This window comes from Nothobranchius furzeri, chromosome 5 (genome assembly GCF_043380555.1).
Source record: "Nothobranchius furzeri strain GRZ-AD chromosome 5, NfurGRZ-RIMD1, whole genome shotgun sequence".
Taxonomy (NCBI): domain Eukaryota; kingdom Metazoa; phylum Chordata; class Actinopteri; order Cyprinodontiformes; family Nothobranchiidae; genus Nothobranchius; species Nothobranchius furzeri.
This window is the reverse complement of record NC_091745.1, coordinates 1,117,078-1,139,830: the sequence shown is the minus strand read 5'-3', so window position 1 is coordinate 1,139,830 and position 22,753 is coordinate 1,117,078. Positions and strand designations below refer to the sequence as shown.

At 43.9% G+C, this 22,753-nt stretch overlaps 1 protein-coding gene across 7 annotated transcripts in view; it reads right to left on the bottom strand.

Annotated features, from left to right (window-relative positions):
• The window catches only part of sdk2a (sidekick cell adhesion molecule 2a), a 161,166-nt gene extending 139,175 nt beyond the window's left edge, over positions 1-21,991 (bottom strand). For all 7 annotated transcript variants that reach the window (XM_070551312.1, XM_070551315.1, XM_070551314.1 and 4 more), the window contains exon 1: positions 21,281-21,991. In XM_070551312.1, coding sequence (XP_070407413.1) covers positions 21,281-21,422 — 142 coding nt within the window. In that variant the 5' untranslated portion in view covers positions 21,423-21,991. The remainder of the gene's footprint in view (positions 1-21,280) is intronic.
• Between the last annotated feature and the right edge of the window lie 762 nt (positions 21,992-22,753).

Here is a 22,753-nt window from a genome sequence, read left to right as displayed (position 1 = left end):
AACTGCTTAATACATAATGTGACGGGTAGCATAGGCAATATGCACCTTTTTCAATGAATGTGAGTATTAAATATGTATTGTTTATTTATTTATTCTATACACATTTACTCATTTGATGTGTTTGGTTTTCAATGGAGCAATGGACAGGGTGCAATTTAAAAGTCATGTCCTCCTTTTAAACAAGGAAAAAGGGATTTTAGTTTAAAGGTTAATTATTCTTTTTTTTTTTTTTACCAAACACCAATAAAGTGGGCTACTGAATTTGTTTTGGCAAGAACGGGGTAAATCAAAATGTTGAAGGACACTTTATTTTTTTGAAGGCTTCGAGGCTGCTTCAGCCCTTCACTAGTTAAGTTTGATGACTATTGATACCATCTAACCCAGCTCAGTAAGCCGCTCAGTGTTTTGGGGGGGTTGTAAATGCTGAGCTACAGCTCTACAGGAACCTGGCTCAAGGTTAGCACCATGCCGTCAGTCATGTCCAATGGCTGGAGCAAGCCAAGCTCCCCACTCCTCAAGTGGCTGCCAGAGAACACTCACCAAGGTTATGCCTGTCGGAGGCAATGACTATTACACTCATCTCAATCAAAGTCCTTCACAGAACTTTGAGCAGTCGGTCCTGCGTGTGCTTCAGCTTAGAAAAATAAGAATGTTGACTCTTCTGGAAAACAGTTTGAGGTCACACGGCAGCACCTGAACTTTACAGCATAGCAAAATAAAACATCTTGAATTATTAATCAGCAGTTAATCAAGTCTTCAATTAATTAATTAAGATTACCACCTACAGAGGAAAACAGATGAACATATTTGCATATTATTTTGGAGTCTCAGCGGGGACTCAGGCAGCGATAGGAATTCCTGAGGTGGCTGTATAGGATGGAATAAGTCAGTGCTTTTGGTGTTTATAAAAAGAAGAATTAAGCACATCTTTAATGAGACAGGCCTGTGTATGGGTCTCACAAGAGGAAAATGATTTATGGAGAAAAAGTGAAATTGAGAGAAAAGCTATTCTAAATCATTTTTCAGCAAATGGTTTGAAACACTTGCAGCAACAATAGAACTCTCAGAGGAGGAAGCATTTCTCCTTGCCTTGTACCTGTAGACAACATCTCCTCAGTCAACAGTGGTTCATTATTAATGACGATGTACGGCAATGACTGTGCTTAAATACCAAACTAATACAGCACAGACAAATGAATGCATCTCCATGTCCCCGAAGTCACTCTTAACAAAATTAATCTTGTGTTAATGACAATAAATTACAGCACTTTGCTTCCACAGGAAACAATCTATAAGTTAGCTGACAAGCAATGTAAATGTGTTTGTGCAGCATAAATCACCAGCTTGCAATTGAACACCTGTGGATTTTCTAAATTAAAACAAAGCCTCTTTCATCCGTCCCATCTGCTCAATATTTCGCAGATAATTTTAGAAGATCTTTTCAGTGTGATATCATCCACAAATGGAGGAATATGATGGATACCAGTGGGGTAGAGCAGTGGTTCTCAACCTTTTTTTCACGAGGACCCCCTTTCCTGTGTTCAAGACCAGCCAGGCCCCCCCAACCACTGCTTAGCTGATTTGTGGCCAGTAAGTAAACAGTGTGGTCTTTTTTTAATGCTGGAGGCTTTCAGAATATGATCAAGCTGTGGCATTTGCCTATGGATGATTGTGTGTGGTGTACTTGTGCAGGCTGTTTTTCTGATCACTGAAACATCCTCTATCTCCAGGGGGCAGCGGCTCCCTCTCTCATCAACCATGCCCAGTCAATGTGACTGTCACTCCCAATCTGCACTGAGAGGAGCCTGTGCCTATTTTTATAAATGTATTCATATTCATTAGTCCTGAGTGTCATTCATAGCAGCAGTTCTTTAATGTGGCGCATAGCCATCAGAGGCTGGAGAAGCCTGCCTCCTCTCATCTCACAAATTAATAACAGAGGCAATCACTGCAAAGGTGCCTTCTGTCAAACAACAATAGCTCCTGATTTCCATCAACTGCACACTTCCTCATTTCTACTGACATCCAGTAAAAAAGAAGAAAAAATTATTGGTCCCCCCCTTCAGGAATCACAGCAAGAACACAATCATACCAGCCTTTCTAATATGAAATAATTGATTTAAGTGAGAATTAATTACAACCTTTTTTATGCCCACTGACCCTGTGCAACACTCTGCCTCATAACATCCTGGAGTCAGTCGGTTAATTGTGCAGAATAACTGATGTGAATGTGAGCTGTTAATGAGAGCAATTAGGCAACACACTCAAGCCAAATTTAACTTCACCCGTCTGTGAAGAGAAGGCCGTACTCTGACTTCATTGGTTGGTAGGCGTCACGTAAAGTATGTGATAAACTAATTCTATTCTTCCAACTAGTCAAGGTCTTATGAAGAGTAATAAGGATGTTTTTCTTAAAACTCAACTGTATCAATAAGAAATGATTTTCTTTGTTGTGCAGATGCACTTTTTTGTGCCCCGTTTTGGGCTCAGTGCTTTCTTGAGTAATGGAAGGTGGTTGCTTCTCACAGCCTCGCCATGATTTTTTCATGCCCATTGTTTCTGCTCCACCCCACTTTAAATCAAGAACACAAAGCAAACCCTGCAGTACTTCACTCTGGACAGCATTAATAAAACAAGCTTTCAATGATGCAGAGCAGAACACCACAGCTACGGTGCAGCAGTGATTAAAGCTTTTAAACACCACCACCCTTTGAGTTTACATATGTCTCCACAGCAGTCTGTCGATAAGACAGCTCACATTTTTATTCATCTCGTCATTGTCAGCATTCCTTACTAATGCAGTGGGTTCATTTAACTAATATACACATTTGGTAAGAAAATCAGAGCATTTGGAATGAGGTCTATAGAGGATGAGAAACATATGAGGGGTCAGGGGCAGCAGTAGGTAGGGATGGGTACCGAATTCTGTACTTTTTAACGCACTGACCGAATTTCATAGTACCAACTGAGTACTGATTCATGTCATATGAAACGGTGCCTCGTTTCGGTACTTGTGCCATGTGCTGGGATTCTTTGGAGCAGAGACACAGAGAGCGGCAGCACTGACTATTCATGAGCTCCGGTAAGCTGCGTCCTGCACACGGCACAGTAACATTCTCAAATTGGCGACACTCAAAAAATATAAAATGAACACATGTCCATTTATATCGTCTCTAGTAATTTCTGTTTTTAATTCAAGGCTGATGCATATAGACCAGACGCGCTCTGCCGCTGCACCCGTGGTCCGGTGACTCCATGACACCGGCGAGACTGGGCAGCATAACGTGCACACCGCTATTTTTGCGGTCAGTAGATCCATTTGATCTGCTTAGTTAAAAATGAACACATGTGGATAAAAAAGAGAAAGCATGCAGCAGTTTTTCTGGAAGAAAGAGAGGAGATGCAGGAAGATCAGAGACAGACACGACAGGAAAATAGAAAAACATCCATCCATCCATTTTCAGCGACTTATCCTGAGTCGGGTCGCTGGGGCAGCAGTCTAAGCCGAGATGCCCAGACTTCCCTCTCCCCAGCTACTTGGGCCAGTTCTTCTGGGGGAGTCCCAAGGTGTTCCCTGGCCAGCCGAGAGACATAGTCCCTCAAGCGTGTTCAGGGTCTTCCGTTGTGTCTCCTCCCAGTTGGACATGCCAGGAAAACCTCACCAGGGAGGAGTCCGGGAGGATTCCTGACCAGATGCCAGAGCCACCTAAACTGGCTCCTCTCGATATGGAGGAACAGCGGGTCTACTCCGAGCCCTTCCCGGATGACCGAGCTTCTCACCCTATCTCTAAGGGAGAGCTCAGCTAACCTGTGGAGAAAACTAATTTCGGCCGTTTGTATCTGCAATCTCATTCTTTTGGTCATTACCCAAAGCTTGTGATCATAGGTGCGCGTAGGAATGTAGATCAACTTTGCTTTCTAGCTCAGCTCTCTCTTCACCACGACAGACCAGTACAGCACCCACATCACTGCAGATGCAGCACTAATCCGCCTATCAATCTCACGCTCCATTTTTTTCATCAATGGTGAACAAGACCCCAAGATACTTAAACTCCTCCACTTGAGGCAGGACCTTGTCCCTGACCTGGAGAAGGCATTCCACCATTTTCCAATTTAAGACCATGGTCTTGAATTTAGAGGAGTTTATTCTCATTCCAGCCACTTCACACTCGGCTGTGAACCGCTCCAGCAAAAGCTGGCGATAACTGTCTGATGAAGCCAACAGGACTACATCATCTGCAAAAAGCCAAGACTTGATCCTTAGGCCACCAAAACAGATCCCTTCAACACCTTGGCTGCACCTAAAAATCATGTCCAAAAAAAAAAAACTTATCAATGATAAAGAGCAGCCTTGGTGGAGTCCAACTCTCACCGGAAACAAGCTCGACTTACCGCCGGCAATGTGGACCAAGCTCTGACACTGGTCATACAGAGACGTAACAGCCCTTATCGAAGAGCCTGGTGCCCCATACTCCCGGAGTATCCCCCACAGGACTCCCCGGGGGACGCAGTTGAACACATTCTCCAAATCCAAAAAACACATAAAGATTGGTTGGGCGAACTCCCACGCACCCTCCAAGATCCCCCTAAGGGTATAGAGCTGGTTCATTGTTCCACAGCCAGGAAGTAAACCGCATTGTTCCTCCTGAATTAGAGGTTTGACAATCCATCGGACCATACTCTCCAGAACCCCTGAATAGACCTTACCAGGGAGGCTCAGAAGTGTGATCCCTCTGTAGTTGGAACACACTCTGCAGTCCTCCTTTTTAAATAGGAGGACCACCACCTCAGTCTGCCAATCCAGTGGAACTGCCCCCGATGTCCACGTTTTCCTGCAAAGCTGGGTCAACCAGCACAGCCCAGCAACATGCATCCTTAAGGAACTCTGGGCGAATCTCATCCACCCCCAGGGCCTTGCCACTGACGAGTTTTTTGAACACCTCAGTGACCTCGGCCCCAGAAATTGGAGAGTCCAACTCAAAGTCCCCAGACTCTGCTTCCTCACTGGAAGGTGTGAGGAGGTCTTCGAAGAATTCCGTCCACCTATCCACAACATCTCGAGTAGTGGTCAGCAGCACACCATCACCACTGTAAACAGTAACCTCCTGAGGTGCCGGATGGTGGACCAGAATCTCCCCAGAATCAGAATCAACTTTATTGTCAGTGCCCCAGCATCCTGAAGCATAGAAATTTGTCTCCGCAGCACAGCCTGACCAATGTTACACACACAAACGTGGAACAAAAACAGAGACAGGCAGACCACGAGAAAAAAAGGCATTCCACAGTTGATCCAAACAGGGGGTAGCTTTGCTATGCAAAAAACACCTCAAACATCTAATCACAAACATCAACAACTCACACACGAGACTCCAATAGGAAGGCAGGAGGGCGCTGGGAACCTGTTCCCCCCAGAGAGAGCAGCCGTCTTTAGGCGCTCGTTCACGGTTGAATCACAGGTGGGAGGGAGATTGAGGGAGAGTGAATAGTACATTGACTCCTTCAGTTGATGTCCTCGCCAGGCTTAGTCCACCATTCCAAAGGCAGGGGGTAGGTCAGGTTTTGACAGCATCTGTCTGCATTCCTTTGTGGTGGATATTTTTTCTCGCAGCTCAAGGCTACCAGGGTGCCAGATTCAGATAAGAAGAATGGTTTAGGTCAGGCAGAGATAATTTTCTCTCTGCCTTTCAGTCTTTAAGTGATCATTCCGGTTCCCCAGTGAATCCAATTTTGGGGTTTAAACTTGCCGATACTGTGCATTGACTTTCTCCAAGATCACATCCATCTTGCACACTAACACCCGGACCACAGCTACAACCTCTACCTTACAATCCACTTCAAGTAACGTCCCAGTCTGAACAGTTTCCACATGGAGACTGTCCATGGGTACGGGTTGCCCTACACTCCCGTCTTCCCAATTTTCCAGAATACCTGAAATCCTCCCACTCCAAACAGAAGAAATCCAGTAATCATCAGCCCAAAATCCACGATGTCCTCCACGGACAGCTAGGGGAGGCATTTGATATTCCACTCCTTCTCTATCCCCTGTGGACAAGTAGGAGCCCTCTGCTCCGTTCTCATTGTTGAAAAAATCTTGTTGATCGCGCTTAATGACCAGTTAATCAAATCCATGATTTAATAAAAATAGAGTTTTCAGGAGGAATGCAGAGAAGTGCTCTGTAGGGAGACAGGACAAGAGCCTTGGGAAAAAAGATAAGGGAGAGAAAAGAGAAGCGTCTGTACTCCACGGTTGCCAGAAGAAGAAGCCATATGGATGTCTTGCTCCATGGGCTTACCAAACTCCTCCCACGCCAGTGTTTTGCGTCCATGACCATCTGAGTCGAATTCTGCTTGTACTGCCGGTATACATCAGCTGCCTCTGGAGTCCCACTGGCCAAAAATACCCAAAAGGACTCTTTCTTCAGCTTGACAGCATCCCTAACTGCCATTGTCCACCAGCGGGTTCAGGGGTTGTCATCACGGCAGACACCGACAACCCTGCAGCTGCAACTCCAGTCACCCACCTCAACAATAGAAGCACGGGAAATGGCCCACTAGGACTCGGTGTCCCCTGCTTCCCTCGGGACATGTTTGAAGTTCTGTCGGAGGTGGTAATTGAAGCTCCTTCTGACAGGAGACTCCGCCAGATGTTCCTAGCAGACCCTCACAATACGTTTGGACCTGCCAGATCTGACCGGCTTCCTCCCCCACCATCGAAGCCAACTCACCACCAGGTAGTAGTCAATTGACAGCTCCACCTCTCTCTTCACCCAAGTGTTCAAGACATGCGGCTGCAGATCAGATGAAACGACAACAAAGTAAATCCTCCATCTGCGGCCTAAGGTATCCTAGTGCCAAGAGCACATATAGACACCCTTATTCTTGAACATGGTGTTCCAGGACTTGCACAGAAGTACAATAGGAAAATAAAAACCAAGAAACAAAACAGTTCTTGAAAAATAAACTGTAGGTAGATTAATTTTACTACACATTTTTACCTTTATAAAGCAATAATTTATCAGCATATTTATGTCTTTGATACAAATCAGATCACCTTCAAAACTCAGTACCATGCCCGGGGCAAAATAGACCCCTGTCAGGTATTTTAAGTTGAGGTGCTTTTTGGTTTTAAATTAGACTTTTTCTTTCATTTGCACTAAAGTCCAAAAATAAAGAATTTATGTCATTTATTACCTGACTGTTCAAGCTATTTCACAAAAGTGTTCTGTTTGTTAAAGTAGCTTTCTGGAGTTTTTCCCTTTCAGGAATTATGTATGATTTTTCAGAAATCCATAAAGGTGATTGTCTTATCATGTACTGTGATATAATGTAAACAATACTTCTTTTTTATTTTTTGCTAAGCACACCCCCTGCCCCGCAGAGCTCCATGCAGTAGGAAACAGCGCTGACCAGAACGAACCAAAAGCGTTAGACTACCGCTTACGTGCTTCTAATTAAAGGACGTACCTCGGCTGATGCAGCGTTGATAAACGTTTCACAAGTGTTTAAAATATGAATATATGAAAATACAACATGACATGTGAATAATATTTGTAAAATGTGTAATGTGTGTTTTCATTTCTGCAGTGGGACAAACTCACCTCACAAAGAGTGCAGCTTGGTTTATGCTTGACGCATTCACTTTCCGCGCGGTGATGCGGCTCGCGGATGGAACGCGCTTCACAACTCGCAGCGTTTATGGTTCATGCGGCTCGTCTCTGCGGTGAGCCAATATTCTCCCAAACTGAACGGGGCAGCATGGAGCTCTAAGGCATGCATCCAACACTACACCATAGTAGAAGTAGAAATTACTGTTTACAACATGGCATTCCAGCATTTATTAACAGCGTCCTCGTCTTTTCCGACAGTGCGAGCTATTTCTCTCCAAGAATTATTAACAACATGTTGATCACGGTGATCTTTGAGAGCTGAATCATACAAATGTCTGTATTTACCAACCTCTGCCATACTAGTTCTTGCCAGTCCGCCATGTTTGTCCGCGTCCGTCCGTCCGCGTGGTTAGAAAATTTTCTAGTTGCGCGGTGCGGAAAGTTTGGGCCGTGCGGAGGCCAGGTGGAGGGGCGTGGTTGTTAAAATGATGTAACTTTTCCGTGCTGAGCCGAGCAAACTTCGCGGACGCGTCAAGCATAAACCAACCTTAAGACGACAACGAGGAGATGGACGAGAAGCAGGAGGAGGAAAGAGAGGAAGAGGAAACAACAGAGGAAGAGGAATAGATGGAGGTCATGCTGGAGGTAGAAGAAGAGGAAGAGGAAGACGAAGACACGAAGGTGCTCAAAGAGGACCAAATCTGATGAATGAGATCCGCGCAACACTGGTTGACCGCATTGTCAACCACGGCCTGATGCTGAGGGAGGCTGGACTGCGAGTACAGCCAAATCTAAGCTGATACACAGTGGCAAGTGTGATGGCTTGAAAATAGGTACTGTACAAATATCACCATATCAAAAACATCTGCAGGTTTCAGTAACTGCTTTACAGTACCGTATTCTATGCCGTATCAGCACATCCGTGGCCACAGGGCTATAGCCAATGTCCCAGGGCAACGTGGGGTAAAATATAACACTCTATGCTGCCATTACACAGAATGGAGTCCTCCACCACCATGCCCATTTGGGCCCTTACAACACACCACTCATACATTCTTGGACCAACTGCACAACGTAACAACAGAAAATCAAATCCATCATATGCAATATATTTTTGTCTGGGACAATGTGTCTTTCCACTGCTCTGGTTCGGAAATGGTTTCAGCAACATCCACATTTCATCGTCTTATATCTTCCACCATACTCTCCATTCCTCAACCCTATAGAAGAGTTTTTCTCGACATGGCGTTGGAAGGTATATGATTTCCGTCTCCAGGCTGAGGTACCCCTCATCCAAGCCATGGAGGAGGCCTGTGACCAGATGGAGGTAGCAGCAATACAAGGATGGATTCGTCATTCACGGCGTTTCTTTTTAAGGTGTCTTGCTAATGACAACATTGCCTGCGATGTTGATGAAATTCTCTGGCCAGATCCAGTTAGGCTTGTGTTTTTTTTTTGTTTTTTTTTTTTTGGTAACAGTGAACTTACAGTACAATACGTAAAGTGACATGTTGTTACAGTACTATGAATCTCCATATCAACATTTTGGGGATGTTGAGAAATAAATGAGTTTCTTCAGGGTGCAACATTGGTCTTGTGTAATGTTTGGTGGATTTACTTTATGTTTGTACTTTGTTGATGGTAGCCTGCTCTAATCATAGGGAAGTAGAAGTGCTAAAAGTGTTTTAGGTTTATCATAGCAGAGTGTAACTCGTGCAAACAGAGTATGGTAAATGTGAAACGTGTGTTTCTTATGGTCAAGAAGTGTGGTTTTTAAACATAAGTGTATAGTTTTTACAAGAGTGTATAATTATGCAAAGGATCTGTATTGTTTTGCTAATTGGGTGTGTGGTTGTGCTATTCTGTGTACTGTTCTGAAAACACAGGCCCTGTTTTGAAAATCGTGCTTAAGCAATCCAAATCAACTGTAACTGACAACTAATGAAATTCCTAAATTTTGCATCTCAGTATCTCAGAAAATTAGAATATTCACTACGACCTATACAAAAAGGGCACGACACATTACTAAAGAGGCTGTTCACAGAGCTCTGTGTCCCAACACATTAATGAAGAGGCGAAGGGAAGGGCAAGATGTGGTAGAAAAAGGTGTGTGTGTGTGTGGTAGAAAAAGGTGTGTGTGTGTGTGTGTGTGTGTGTGTGTGTGTGTGTGTGTGGTAGAAAAAGGTGTGTGTGGGGGGGGGGGGGGGAGATATGTGTGTAAAGACAATATATGTGAAATAAAGTAATATTTGTGTGTGTGTGAGTGTGGAATGTGTGTGTGTGTAAGCAAAATGCATGTGTATGTGAGTACACGACCCAACAGCGACAAGATCATTCCCAAAATCTATGTTATCTACCTGACACCCTAACGGTTTCTCTACCTGGAAAAAGGGAACGTTTTCTGTCCGTATGAAATATGAGTGTCAGAATCATCTCTGTTCATGATTTGCCCCTATAAGGTAATGACTGCAACCTCTTGAGCGATTGCAAAAGTGGATTTAAGGCATTTTAATTGAATTTCATAAAGTTAAACACCAACTAGAGCAACTTCATTAAACTGATATAACTCTCCAATTTCTGCAGTCCCCACAGGCGCAGAGCATGTCCGCCACTGTGACAGTAGATGTGCTCAAGCATTATCTTTCACAGAACTACAGAATTGCTCTTTGAATGAACTCCCCGACACACACACACACACACACACACACACACACACACACACACACACACACACACACACACACACACACACACACACACACACACACACACACACACACACACACACACAGGCACAAATGTAAACTTAAATATTTTGACCAGCATTTTGTGAGAGATTTGAGGACAGCGATGATGAAACGTGACCCGAGGTTTCAGCACCACCAGTCAGAGGAGCTGCAGCTGCATCATGCTCATATGGGGAAGCTGCTCGCAAGCCAGCTTCTTCTAGTTTTGCCGTAATGCTTTTGATTAATTCAGGCATCACAAATCAGTTTTGAGCTATCATATGTACTGTGTGTCACATATGATGTAGATCCAATTTGGCTTGAGTCTCCAGAGTAAAGCTCTGTGTCAGCCCAGAGTGGCTTCATGCGTCCGCTGCATCTTCCATCTGGAGGCTGCGTGGGCCATCGTTGTCAGAAGGCCTCCTGGTGCACTACAGTACATGTCCCTAACAGGGGACGCCTGGACTCATTTGTTTAGTTCCTTTACTCAGGCTCTGTGACGAGAGGAGACAGTGGCTGAGGCAATAGGGACATGGGAGCCCCCTGCAGAATTAAACAGACTATGTCTCAAGCTCCACTGACAGGAAATCTCACTCAGATCACAAAAGGCAGAACTGATTGTGCCTGACAGGTGCATCCACTTCCCCCAGACACTAAGCCTTTGTGTGGTCTGGAATACTTGTGTGTAAGCATCTGAATATTTGGAAAGTCAACGGGCATATCGGTGGCTGTGTCTCGTTATTTTAAGCATTCCTGTCTTGAAATTGAAACTGACCTTTACATGGATTTTACTTTAAAATTTAGCTTTTATTTTCCAAATGAGGGGGAAAAGTACAAGGAAATCAGTGAAATAAAGGGGCATAAAAAGGCTGGCAGTGGGAGAAGTGGAAGGGTTACTGTTTAGGCTCAATCTGGGCACTCTAATCACTCTGATCCCCCCATTTGACTGTCAGCTGTTTCCTAGCCACCATTGGATCTGCACAGACTTTAGGATTTGTGCGACTGCACAGCACAGCGATCCCTGTTCCAGTGTTGTGTCATTTTCTTTTCTTTCCGGGAAAACTCCACCAGCCCACATGTTAACATTACCTGTATTTTAATGTCTTCTTTGTTCCTCTTTCCCTTCCAGGTCACTGCATTTTGCAGCGATGGCAGAGAGATAGGTTAACCTGGAAACGATCTGGCACAGAGAGCCTTCAAAACGCGATGCTTCTTTCTGCAAAATGCTTATTCTGAGTCTAGTAGTCTATATGAAACGTCCCACTTCCATTACAGAAGTGATGACAAAAGTTTTATTCAAATAATAGTTTCATAGATCCAAAATAGGCACTGTACCAGATCCTTTTTGCTCATTTTGTTGCCCTGGGACTCAGTACATGTATTCATGCCGTATGGGAATGCCCTGGGGTTCAGGAACTCTGCGTTAAAGTATTTCCTCGTGATTTATTTGGTGTCCCTCTCCACTTAGATCCTGATGTTCATTCAGTGAATGATGACTCACAGCTCCCACTTTGAGAAAACCTATAGAATCAGGTTTTTACGATTGACTGCAACAAAGAAAATCATAGCTGATGGTAACTGCCTAACAACTTGTCTTTTGTGCACTGGCTTCGATTATGTGCACTGCACAGCCAAAAAAAAAGTCACCACCTGGATTGCACTAAGCAAATATGAGTCTCCGTTTGGATAATTACTGCATTGGCTGTCTATATGCTTATTCTTTATATCGTCCATTTATATTTACCCCCGACTGGTGCAATGAGTTGCTCCTCATTTCTTAAACAACCATATGGAAAGACACATCTGCTGGTTGTGGAGAAGTGTGTGAGAAGGGTCAGATCGTCGGCGTGCATCAAGCAGAGAAAACATCTGAGATTGCTGAAACGACTGAAACTGGGTTAAGAACTGTCCAACGCATTATTAAAACTGGAAGGATAGTGGGGACCCATCGTTTTCGAGGATGAACTGTGGACCAGACAAAAGACCCTGGATGATTCTGATGGAAAATCACTTCAACATTTTGTGAAATTAAATCAAAGAAAAGCTACAGTAGAACTCAGGGTTATGTTTAAAAGTGAATGTAAACGTTTTTCCACCAGCACCATGAGAAGGGAACTCAAGGGATTGGGACTGAACAGCTGATCACTAATCAGTGAGGCAAACTGGGAAAAAAGGCTTCAGTTTGCTATGGAGCATCACGATTGGGCTCTGCATTAGGGCTGGTCAATAATCAATAATCATATTTATCTACTGATAGACGTGTGGTGCAATAAAAAGTGGGTAGATAAAAACTTGGATAAAAAGGGTTCCTTTTCTTTTCTTATAGCCTATCAGGTAGCTTTATACTGGACTCGTCAATGACCAATTACAACACAGATCCAGGCACGCTCCGTCACCAAGCCCTGCCCTCGCAGAACTAAACGGACAACATGTGACTTAAACAAGACGTCTCAGCAAGAAGAGGCGAAATCCCAAAAGAATCGTTTGGTTTTTACAAGTCCTTTGCTAAATGTGTTATGGGAGCTTGGGCCAAGCAGTAATCATGACGTTAAGTGGTTTCCTGGTAGTTTAATAAGAGGAGTAATGCGACCAGCGCGCCGACGCGTGGATAGACTCCAGAGGGTTAATGCAACACTGGATGGAAATAAATATTGTGACATTGCAGAAGCTTATTGAAACAATGACTCAGCGAGCAGGGGCGGATTTAGGACTGAAGAAGATCTGGGGCTTAACACACACGCGCGCACGCGCGCGCGCACACACGTAACATGCACTAGTCTTTTCATAAAACATTCGGGGCTTGAGCCCAAGTAGCCGGGCCTAACGTCGCCGCTGTCAGCGAGTGTGTGCTGCAGTCAAACCTAAAGGCGGTCCAACAAAATATTAGTGTGTGACCTTTTTTTTCTGGGCGCAGACTGTTTTTTTGGCAGGGCAGTTTAGTTACATTGTCTATGTGGGACTTTCAACAGCAAGAATCAATAATGCAACTTCAAATACCACAGTATCTTGGATGTACTTAGTAGGGCTGAACGATTAATTGCATAAGCAATTAAACTGTGATTCGACAAAAGTAGATTTTCTAATCGCAAAGGCTGGCAGTGAGCACAATGCTAATATACATGGAAAAACTCATACGGATGCTAATATCGCTAATTACATTCTTACAAATGACAAATTAGAAATGTGTTAAATGATTACATTTGGAGTCTAATAAAAAGTAAAAACTGCCACCTGTCGAATAAGTACAGACAGATATTTTAAAGCTAGAAAACTCCACTGAGTTTTGGCTAGCGGCCATGGATGTAACTGAACTACGGAAGCTCTGCATGGACAAGGCATCAAAAACACAAAAAGACTAAAATAAATGGGCACACTTCTTTCCTGCTAATAAATATTCACAGTTGATGCTAATACCTATGCTCCTTCAAGGGATGTTCTCCTGGCTGCAAATTATTGCACCTTCAAACACAAAACTGTGTCTTTACTTGTGAGTGTTTATGTATTTGTAGACAAATAAACGTGTTGATATGATATGTGGATAAATATGCAGATACGTAAACTTATTTGTATTCAGTACAAGTTACATAGATGTTTTTGATTCGCTTAGTTGAAAAACATGAGAGAAGCCCCTTGAGAAAATAATCGTAAATTAAATCGCAATTTCAATATTGGAGAAAAAAAATCACAATTAGATTACTTTCCAGAATCGCTCAGCCCTAGTACTTAGTACATAACCTCAAGAGATTACTTTTAGACTAAAAATATGATAGACTGCCTGGTGGGCACTGGAGAAGGGGTGGGAAGGGTAGGTTTGGGGCTTTTATGAACAGCAAAGTTGTTCATGAATGTGAAGCATGTTCTGGTAAGTTCCGCATGTCCCTAATAAAAAATTATATTTTCATCTTTTTACTATGAAACAGAGACTATGAAACAATCTGGGTGCATTTTTGTTGATGCATGTTCATATACATTCTCATTGCTGCTGTGTGCATCTACAAGCATGTATTAAAGCAATAAAGAAGTTTCATTTGATTCCTCTTTCAAGTTGCCTTTGAAATTTGAATAAGTAGGCAAATCTATCAGCACAGGATCTCTTTCATCCTTGTCAGTATTGGTTTCCTTCAGAGGTGCAATGCGCCACAGATTTCCCACTTAACCTCTAAGGAGCTCTTCCCAACTGATTCTAAATCATTCCATGCAAAAACACACACGGCGGACTTGATTTGCATATTGACAAATTCATGCTTCATTGCCAAACACCGGCTCTCCCAGAGCTCGTTATTATTAATCTTGCATGCAGGTAAAAGAATAAAGGCCCAAAGTTCCTCAGTTTACTGATTTCAATAAGAGCTGGTGGGCTGTATTGACTTTTGTGAGTACTGTATACTTTGTTTCATTCAGTGGAACAACTTAAAGGGGTCCTATCTGAAAAATCCATTTTTATGAGGTCTTTACTATGTGATATTGTTACTTCCTAATCAAAACAACCCCCAACCCGTGTTTGGCTGCATTAATGCATTTTCCTGAATCAGCTGCAAATTTAGAGTTTTACTTTGAAATGAAAACTACTTGAGTCCCCCCCCCCCCCCCCCACACACACACACACACACCGAATCTGGTCTGGTCTCGGTTCAGACACCTGGATAATCTGACTTCTGCATTGGGGACAAAACACCACTGTGAAACATGTATGTGGTCTACAAAGATGCACATGATGGTCCGCACAGGATATGTATGTTAGGCAGCTTTTGTGTTGTAACAGCCTTGGTTCGGTGGTTTGAGTGCCAGAATGGCATGTAGTATTGTGCTGGTTTGTCTCCAGTTGAGCGGGTAACTTTTTCTTCTTTTTGAAGCCACTGTCATGTTTTCAACCCTTTATTGGTAAACTGTTTAAGGACTAATCTTTTTCCTTTTTTTACTTTTTTGTTTATTTAGCCAACGTGAGTCCATGTGAGGTGAGCAGAATCAGTCAACTAAGATGCTGCTTGTGCATGACCAAACTCAAAGAGAGAGACGGAAAATATTTTGCAGAAAATAATCAATTAAACTAAAATATAAATAAATTAAATCCCCTTCAGCTGCGGCTACATAACTTACTGGCAACACCAGGAGTCGAACTAGCATCAGCACATGGCAAAAAGAGGTGCATGGCAGGTGCTTAAACCACCGGACTACCATAGCCAAAACAACAGCAGGCTTGACTAAGATGCTCTTGTCGCGTTTTGGTGGAGTGTGAGTGGGCGGAGTTTCACTGAAATATGCCGTTAATTTCCAGGTATAAATTCAGGCTGACGAAACTAACTCTTAAGATAAATGGCATCTCAATAGTGCCAACGGTAATAATTTATCACATTATTTTGCCTACATTTAGCATGATACGGCTTCTTAAAAGCCTTTTTATTTCTTTAAGGTCTTTGATATAATTTATTTCAATTAAGTTCTTTCATATTTCCTTGGAATCTAAATGAAAATATCGGAGCATAGCCTTTCAGTTTAATTCTGACAGTCAAAAACATAACAAAATAGAGAAATAAAAACTGTAAGCATCTCCAGATTAGAAGCAGTGTGAGGCAGACTTCCACCATATGCTTTCAGTCTTTTATGTCTTGTGCAGAGGGGCCAAGGAAAGGTAATCCGAATGTGACGTGAGCCATAGAGAAGAAGCCTGCAGTGCCATTGTCAGCTCCTGTCAGCATCACACTTTTTAACTGACACTCGGCTGATGTTACAGGCAAGGACAGTGATCAAAGATACGTGTACGCTGACGTGCCGTCGTGCCTCAATGACAACCTGCTCCACTCTGCCATGCACACCAGCCTTATCAACAAACACAAAAGCACCTCCTGAATGAGACTGTTGCTATGAATTTTGTTAGATTCATCCCAAATGACGCTTTGGCATCTCAACATTTCCACACACAGCCCCCCCCCCCCCCCCCCCCCACCCCCCCACCCCACCAGCTCCCGGTGTCTCTTGTTGCACATTTGTTTCTAGCAAAGGTTGATTGGTGTCAAACTAAGATGGAACTGGTGAGGGCGAGGAAGAGGAAAGATGGCAGGTGCTTGGAAACAAAATCAAGTATGATATTAGATCCCATGTGTCCAAGAGCAGGACAATGGGGGGTGAGAGTAAGCTCAAGTCATGATCAATACGGAGCATAAAGTATTGAGATGCAGCTAGAGGCTTCTTGCCAGGGCCCCCAGAGAGTCCACTGGGCCTGCTGCTTAGCAGTCGAGCAAACTCAGCTTTGCAGATTTTCATACGAGAGCTTGTTTCTACGACATGAACTGGAATAATCTCCAAACCTACTGACCTTTGAACTCCCTTTATGAATTAAAGAAGCAACATGTTTGTTCATTTAGCTTATTTTGTATCAAATTGAATAGAAAAAGCAGGGGTGTGTATCCATTTGCTGAAGTGAGTCACAGCGTTGTAACAGTCTTGGTTTGGGGTCAGCACAAGAATGGAGCAGAACGTCAAGTTGAGGATTTGTTTGTAAAAACACAAAGAAAAATGGATTTGTATGGCCAGCTGTTTTTACTGGGAGAGATAGAGGAAAAGGCTGGCCCTAACGCCACCACCTACATTTCTCTACTTCCTGTCTGCCATTTTATCCACGACACAGGAACACACTCACCAGCTCCCAGGAGGGCCAAGCTGGATGTGAGCAGAGTCAGCGGCACATGATGTTGTAAAAAGCATAGTTTCTCGCCACAGTTCTCCTTCAATTGCCTTTGTGTTGTTTAAATGTTTACACGCAACAGCTCGGGGGCTTCAAGACATATGCTTGATTCGGAATGCTCATTTCCATGGATGAAAGTAGGAATGAACATTTTAAAAAGCTTTTCAGGCTGATTGTTGTTAGGGACTCTTTGGTGAGGCAAAACAGTTTTGCTCCTTGGTGTTTTTTTGTGTTTATTTGTTTAGCAGACGCTTTTATCCAAAGCGACTTACAATTTATAACCTGTAGGGCATGTTGTGATCCTTGGTCAAAAATGATATCAGACAAAACAAACAAATACTGCTGCTTCACCTTCTTTTCCATAAGGTCATTTCAGCTGTCGGTTTCTGTGCTCGCTCGCTGCTTCCTTCCTGAACTCTGGATAGCTGAAGAGCCCCCAGCTCTGTGTCAGATTGATTAGACTTTTAGCTGGGAGAATTAATATGTGAGAAATGTGTATTTTCTGCCTGCAGCACCTCTCCGCTCACTCTCATCTGTAAACAAGCAGATATGGAAACAAAGCCACTCTGGGCTGTGTGATTAAAATCGGCACCAAAAGAAGAAATTGCTTCAAAATTGAAGCTATTACTGAAAAATCTAATTAGGGTATACCTTGGTTAAACAAAAATAATCTACACTTTCATTCAGCAAGACCAGGGAGAGTTGTCTCTGGATAAATAATCCGTCCAACCATGTTTTTGTGGAGTGAAGGTTTGACTCACTACTTCAGTTCACAGAACAGAACACAAGCACAAGCAGGTGCTTAACACCAACGCAGCCAGAGTTGTTCAGGGGGAGTAAAACTTTTAGCCAACTACCCAAATATGTAAACATGCGCGTGGCAAGCACATGGTGCGATAAAACCATTAGCCCTATGCAAATAGCCATTACCAGAGCCCTATGGGCAAACTGCAATTACTAAGCAAAGCGAGAATGCCAAAGCCCTGCAGTTAATATGATTACACTTCCATTAAGAAATATAAACACAGTTTTCCTGCGTAAATGAGCCAGCTGTCCTGAAGCTAAACTCCACTTTTGTTCTTCAACAACAGGGTTGATTGTAATCACTCGAACACATTGTTTGTTGTCTTTTTCGAAATTCATTTCCATTCTAAATTTAGGCTTTTTCATTTTGCTGTGACGTGTTGGTGGATGAAACATTTGGGGGTAACATGAATAAACACGTGTGCACGGCATTTGGCAGCAAGAAGTAAATGAAGGGAAGAAGAATCATTTTAAAACAAGCAGTCAGACATGGAAGCTGCCACCATTCCACCTGAGGCTGGCCTTTCCAGGCATGTGCCATGCTGCAAAGAAAACACACTCTTATGGGCCATTCCCATCTGTACCGGGTCGGCCCGGGCCGGGTAGCCCCAGTCGGCCCCAGCCTGGCCCGGTTGGTTCCACACATCCTTGCCTTAAGCCCATGTGGGCTGATTCTACCCACCAATCAGAGGCTTGCTCTAATGGAAGGTGTGAATTTGCTGTCAGCAGTGGGTGTGTTGGCCCTGGTCGGCCTGAAGCAGACCCCCTCCAGAAGAGGGCTGAGAATGAGCCTTGGTTGGCCCGGAACAATACCAGGCCACCCAGATATGTAAACAACCTACGCTACCCGGCCCGGGCCGACCCGGTACAGATGGAAATGGCCCATTAGTCCAAATTTCAACAGCTGCTGGCTCTCTAGAGCAGACAAGTATTTAACTGACTTGGTTTTAGCAAACAGAGATACATATGTCGCAGTAGGCACCGTGTGTAATTATGCCATGACGGTGGAGAAGTTGGGTGTTTGAATTCGATTGTGTGAACATATATTTCTTATAGAGCTGTCAAATGTTCAGAGATGAATGGTTGCGTCACCATATGCATGAAACCAAAGTGACATGAATGCAATGTGGAAAAAGGAGGAACACAAACTGTAAGTCGAGGTGATTTTTGTACACCTGAGTGCAGATTTATAGCTTTTTCAACCGTTTGTTTTTTAACTGGAGAAGATGTTTGTAATGTTACTAAAATACTAAAATACTTGTTTTGTGCCATTATATAGCTATTGATTTTTCCATCCTTCCTCTTGCATCAACATGGATGAATTATGATGTAGTGCCCTGTGTTACCGGGGGAGTTTTAATCACACAGGGATTCAGAGTGTTTTAAACAAATGCTGTTTTTTGTAAGCACTGTGGATTATCATAAGATTTAAAGATTTGGAAATGGCTGACAGCTGTCAAGCTGCATACTAACGTACGTCCAGAAAATTATAGCAGCTGTCGGTTGGCAGAATTTCAATGCTGCTATCAAGATTAAAGCTCAATAGACAGGAACACGAGCTCTAGCAACTGTGCACCTTCACTCACTCATTCACTCCATTTTTTTTACAGATAGACACAACAAAATGTGAGCAAACGCATGAAGATGGACATAGAGCTCTGCAGCTCTAGGGTATTCAGGAGGAGAAAGGCTGCAAAGAGATGAAGAAAGGCAGAAACTCACATCCATTTACTTGGTATTTCGATTAAAGGATCTACATGAGTCTCTAAATGGCTTGCTGGGTAAAACCTGACGAAAGCTTCCCCTGTGGATCTTCCACACTCGTGCAGTAGAACAGCCATCTGTATTAAACTCAGCAGGAGCATCAATATGAACCTGCTGAAAAACAAGCATGCCGCCTGTTCCCTGGAGGAGCCTGTGTGTCGCCTAATTCCCAACATCCTTAGAGGTCCTCCTCTCTCGGGAAAAGACTACAGCTTCTGTAACTTTCTGCAGAAACATTGCTGTTTTGCCACTCATTTGCAAACAAGGATTCCCTCTTCGGATGAGAGCTGCCTTTTACTTCATGGGAACAAGACTGGGTGCTGAGAGGAGCCCCCTGCAAAGCCCATAACTGTGTCACCACCAAAGATCCCAAAACAGGAATTGTGCACTGCGGTGGGGGGGCCTTCCTCAGCTAATACAGCACACACAGTAATAGGTGCATTTCCCACGAGCCAAGAGTAAAACACAGAAACAGTTTGGGGGGGTTTGGGAAGAAAAGTCAAAGCCCAGTAGCACTCAGCAGATCCTTACCCACTCCAGGCATGTTGGCTTGAGAAAGAGATGCTAATAACAGCTAGAAGAACTGTGCCTTGCATAATAAGTGACGCCTGAGACTCTTTTCAGAGAAGGTTGGGAGTACTTTAGAGCAATGTGAGTTGTTAAAATACAAACATGCACAGGGATTATGCTGCTTTTAGCACTTTGGTGCACTGAGTAGAGTGATGGTGAAACGACGAGTGCTTAGAGGAGGCACCTCTCGGATGAAACCTTCAAAATGTGACTTTTTTTCTTGTGGGACCTGCAGAGATAACTACTTCAAGGACTTGTGCCGTTAAATGTGTATCTTGCAGTTCTGCGTTTCTCTAAAACAAAGCCATGGTCTTGAATGTGTTTGGTTATCAGTCAGAAAGTCAGGCCACAGTCACCTGGAGTGCACAGAAAATCTACATATCTTTACTTCTTGTTGTGACACACAGCAGTTTTGTTTGTATTCAGTCACGATTTATGAAGTTAGGGTGTTTTTGCTCTCCACACCTCTCAGACCTTATTTAGCAGATCTCATTTTCTCCTGACCGCAGCCAAGAGGTCAACGGCAGACAAGTCAGGAGTCGTAACAGTTTCACAGTGACTGTTGGGTATCGTGATCATGCCTGCCTCCCCTTATTGCTGACTGTGGTGGACATGAAGAAAAGCCAGCATGCTGTGATTTATGCACTCTGCAAGATGCACATTAGTTTCGCAGTCTGAACGCAGAAGCGGTGCAACACAGCCTTGAAACATCTGCTCTGCTTTGCTGACCCACAGTGGTGTCATGTACTTACAAGTTAATGGCTGTCTATTAGCCAGTGATGCTCCCAGCTCCACAGGCTCGCACAGCTGGCAGCAAAACCACAAGTGAAATCGCTTAACTGACTTTAGGAATATGATGAATGGCCGATTTATTTATTTACATATTTAGAGGCTGTAACAGTGTTCCTGTGTTTGTTTTAAACCCCTCTGATGCACACAGACAGGTTATTCTCCTCCAGACCTTTGGTGGCCAAGTTGCTTTGAATCTTCATCCAGTTCAACAGTTTCTCCTCATAATTGACCAGAGATCTGATCCTCTATTTGCGTCACATTTATTTGGTTTTTCACTTTTGCCAGGCGCAGAAAAACGAGAGAAAAGGAAAGAAAAACTGAGTTTCGCATCTTACCTTGAGCCTGAGCGCCGGGAATAGAAGTCGACAGCATCAGAATCCAACAGGAGACCCACGCCTGTCCAGTTCCACACATGGTCCGCTTTGGTACCGCTGAAGCCCCGCCGCGGGTTCCCCGATGTCTCCACGCTGGAAACATGTTGCGCTGAGGTCGCCACGGGCAGCAGTGAACGGCCAGGTGGCTCCGGATGCTGCTGCTTCTCCCACTGCCGATGTGCTCGCCCGGTTCTGTGCGTCAAGGCTGCTCCTCTCTGCTGATGGGGTGAAGTTACCGGGGGAGGGGGGTGGGTGAAAAGAGAAGACTCTTTAGGGGAGCGCACGCAGGCAAGTCCCGCATGAGCGAGGCGGAGTCAGTCCAGTTGAAATGATTTGGCTGTCAAGTATGTGGGGCTGGGTATTGACATCACTGCAATCCAAATGACCACAAAACACGAATACAAATGCCAAGGATCGAAGTAATAAGCTGAAAGTGTTTCAAAGACAAAACTTGATGCCCAAAAAAAGACTCTTGGGTCAGAGTTACAACAACTTCCACGGCCATGCTTGGTTCCTTTGTGTGGCAGATGTTATGACCACAAAGCCAAGCACATCCTTTTATGAATTGATCATCATGTGGCAGCGCGCTCACAAACCTGAGCCCAGGTGCTCTGTGCGCTATTGCCCCCACGTGGCAGGAAGTGGAAGAAAACCCCCTTGGACAGCTGTGATTGACTGTTGACACATTAAACCTTCAGCCAGGACGACAGAAAACAACCTGATGGCTGTGTACTTTTTAAATAACGAATTAAGAAAAAAATACTGGCTAAAACCACTGTTATGCAAATGTTTTGGTTCTGCATTAGGCCCAGTTAAACTAACGATCACTGTAGTGTGATCCAGGAATATGTGTGAGATCAAGCAGGACGTCAGACTGCTGCACCCCCTCCATTATCCAGCAAGGGTTTAAAGACGAGTTTGAGTACACAGAAAATTCTGGGCGCTTCACAAACCAGACGAATGTACGCAGCTGCAATGCTATCTTTGTTGTCCTGGCTCCTTTTGAACTCACTGAAAAATGCATGCGGGAAGGTAAGCTTCAAAGAGCTGTCACAGTGCATCTGTATGTCTGCCATTAGATCGTGTGAGTTAAAAGACCAGCAGTAATACAGACTAACAGGGAACATCTGAGCTACTATGAGCTAAATCAAGTCTGCTGTTGCTTCTCCAGGAGTCTGGTTGATGTGTAAACATGGGAGGCGGGATAGTCCTTCTATATTCTTGCTAAAGATCTATTTAAATGCCCCCCCCCCCCCCCCCCAATTTTGTTCTCCCTCCCAACATCTTATGACTTCTCAATGTCAACAGCAGCTCATTCCATGTCATCCTTTCCTCCCTCTTTTATATTTCCTCTCTGCCTCACCCCACTTGCACCGATCCCTACTGATAATGATGTGCTGATTATGAGACTCTCAGGCCAGCAGATTGCTCTCT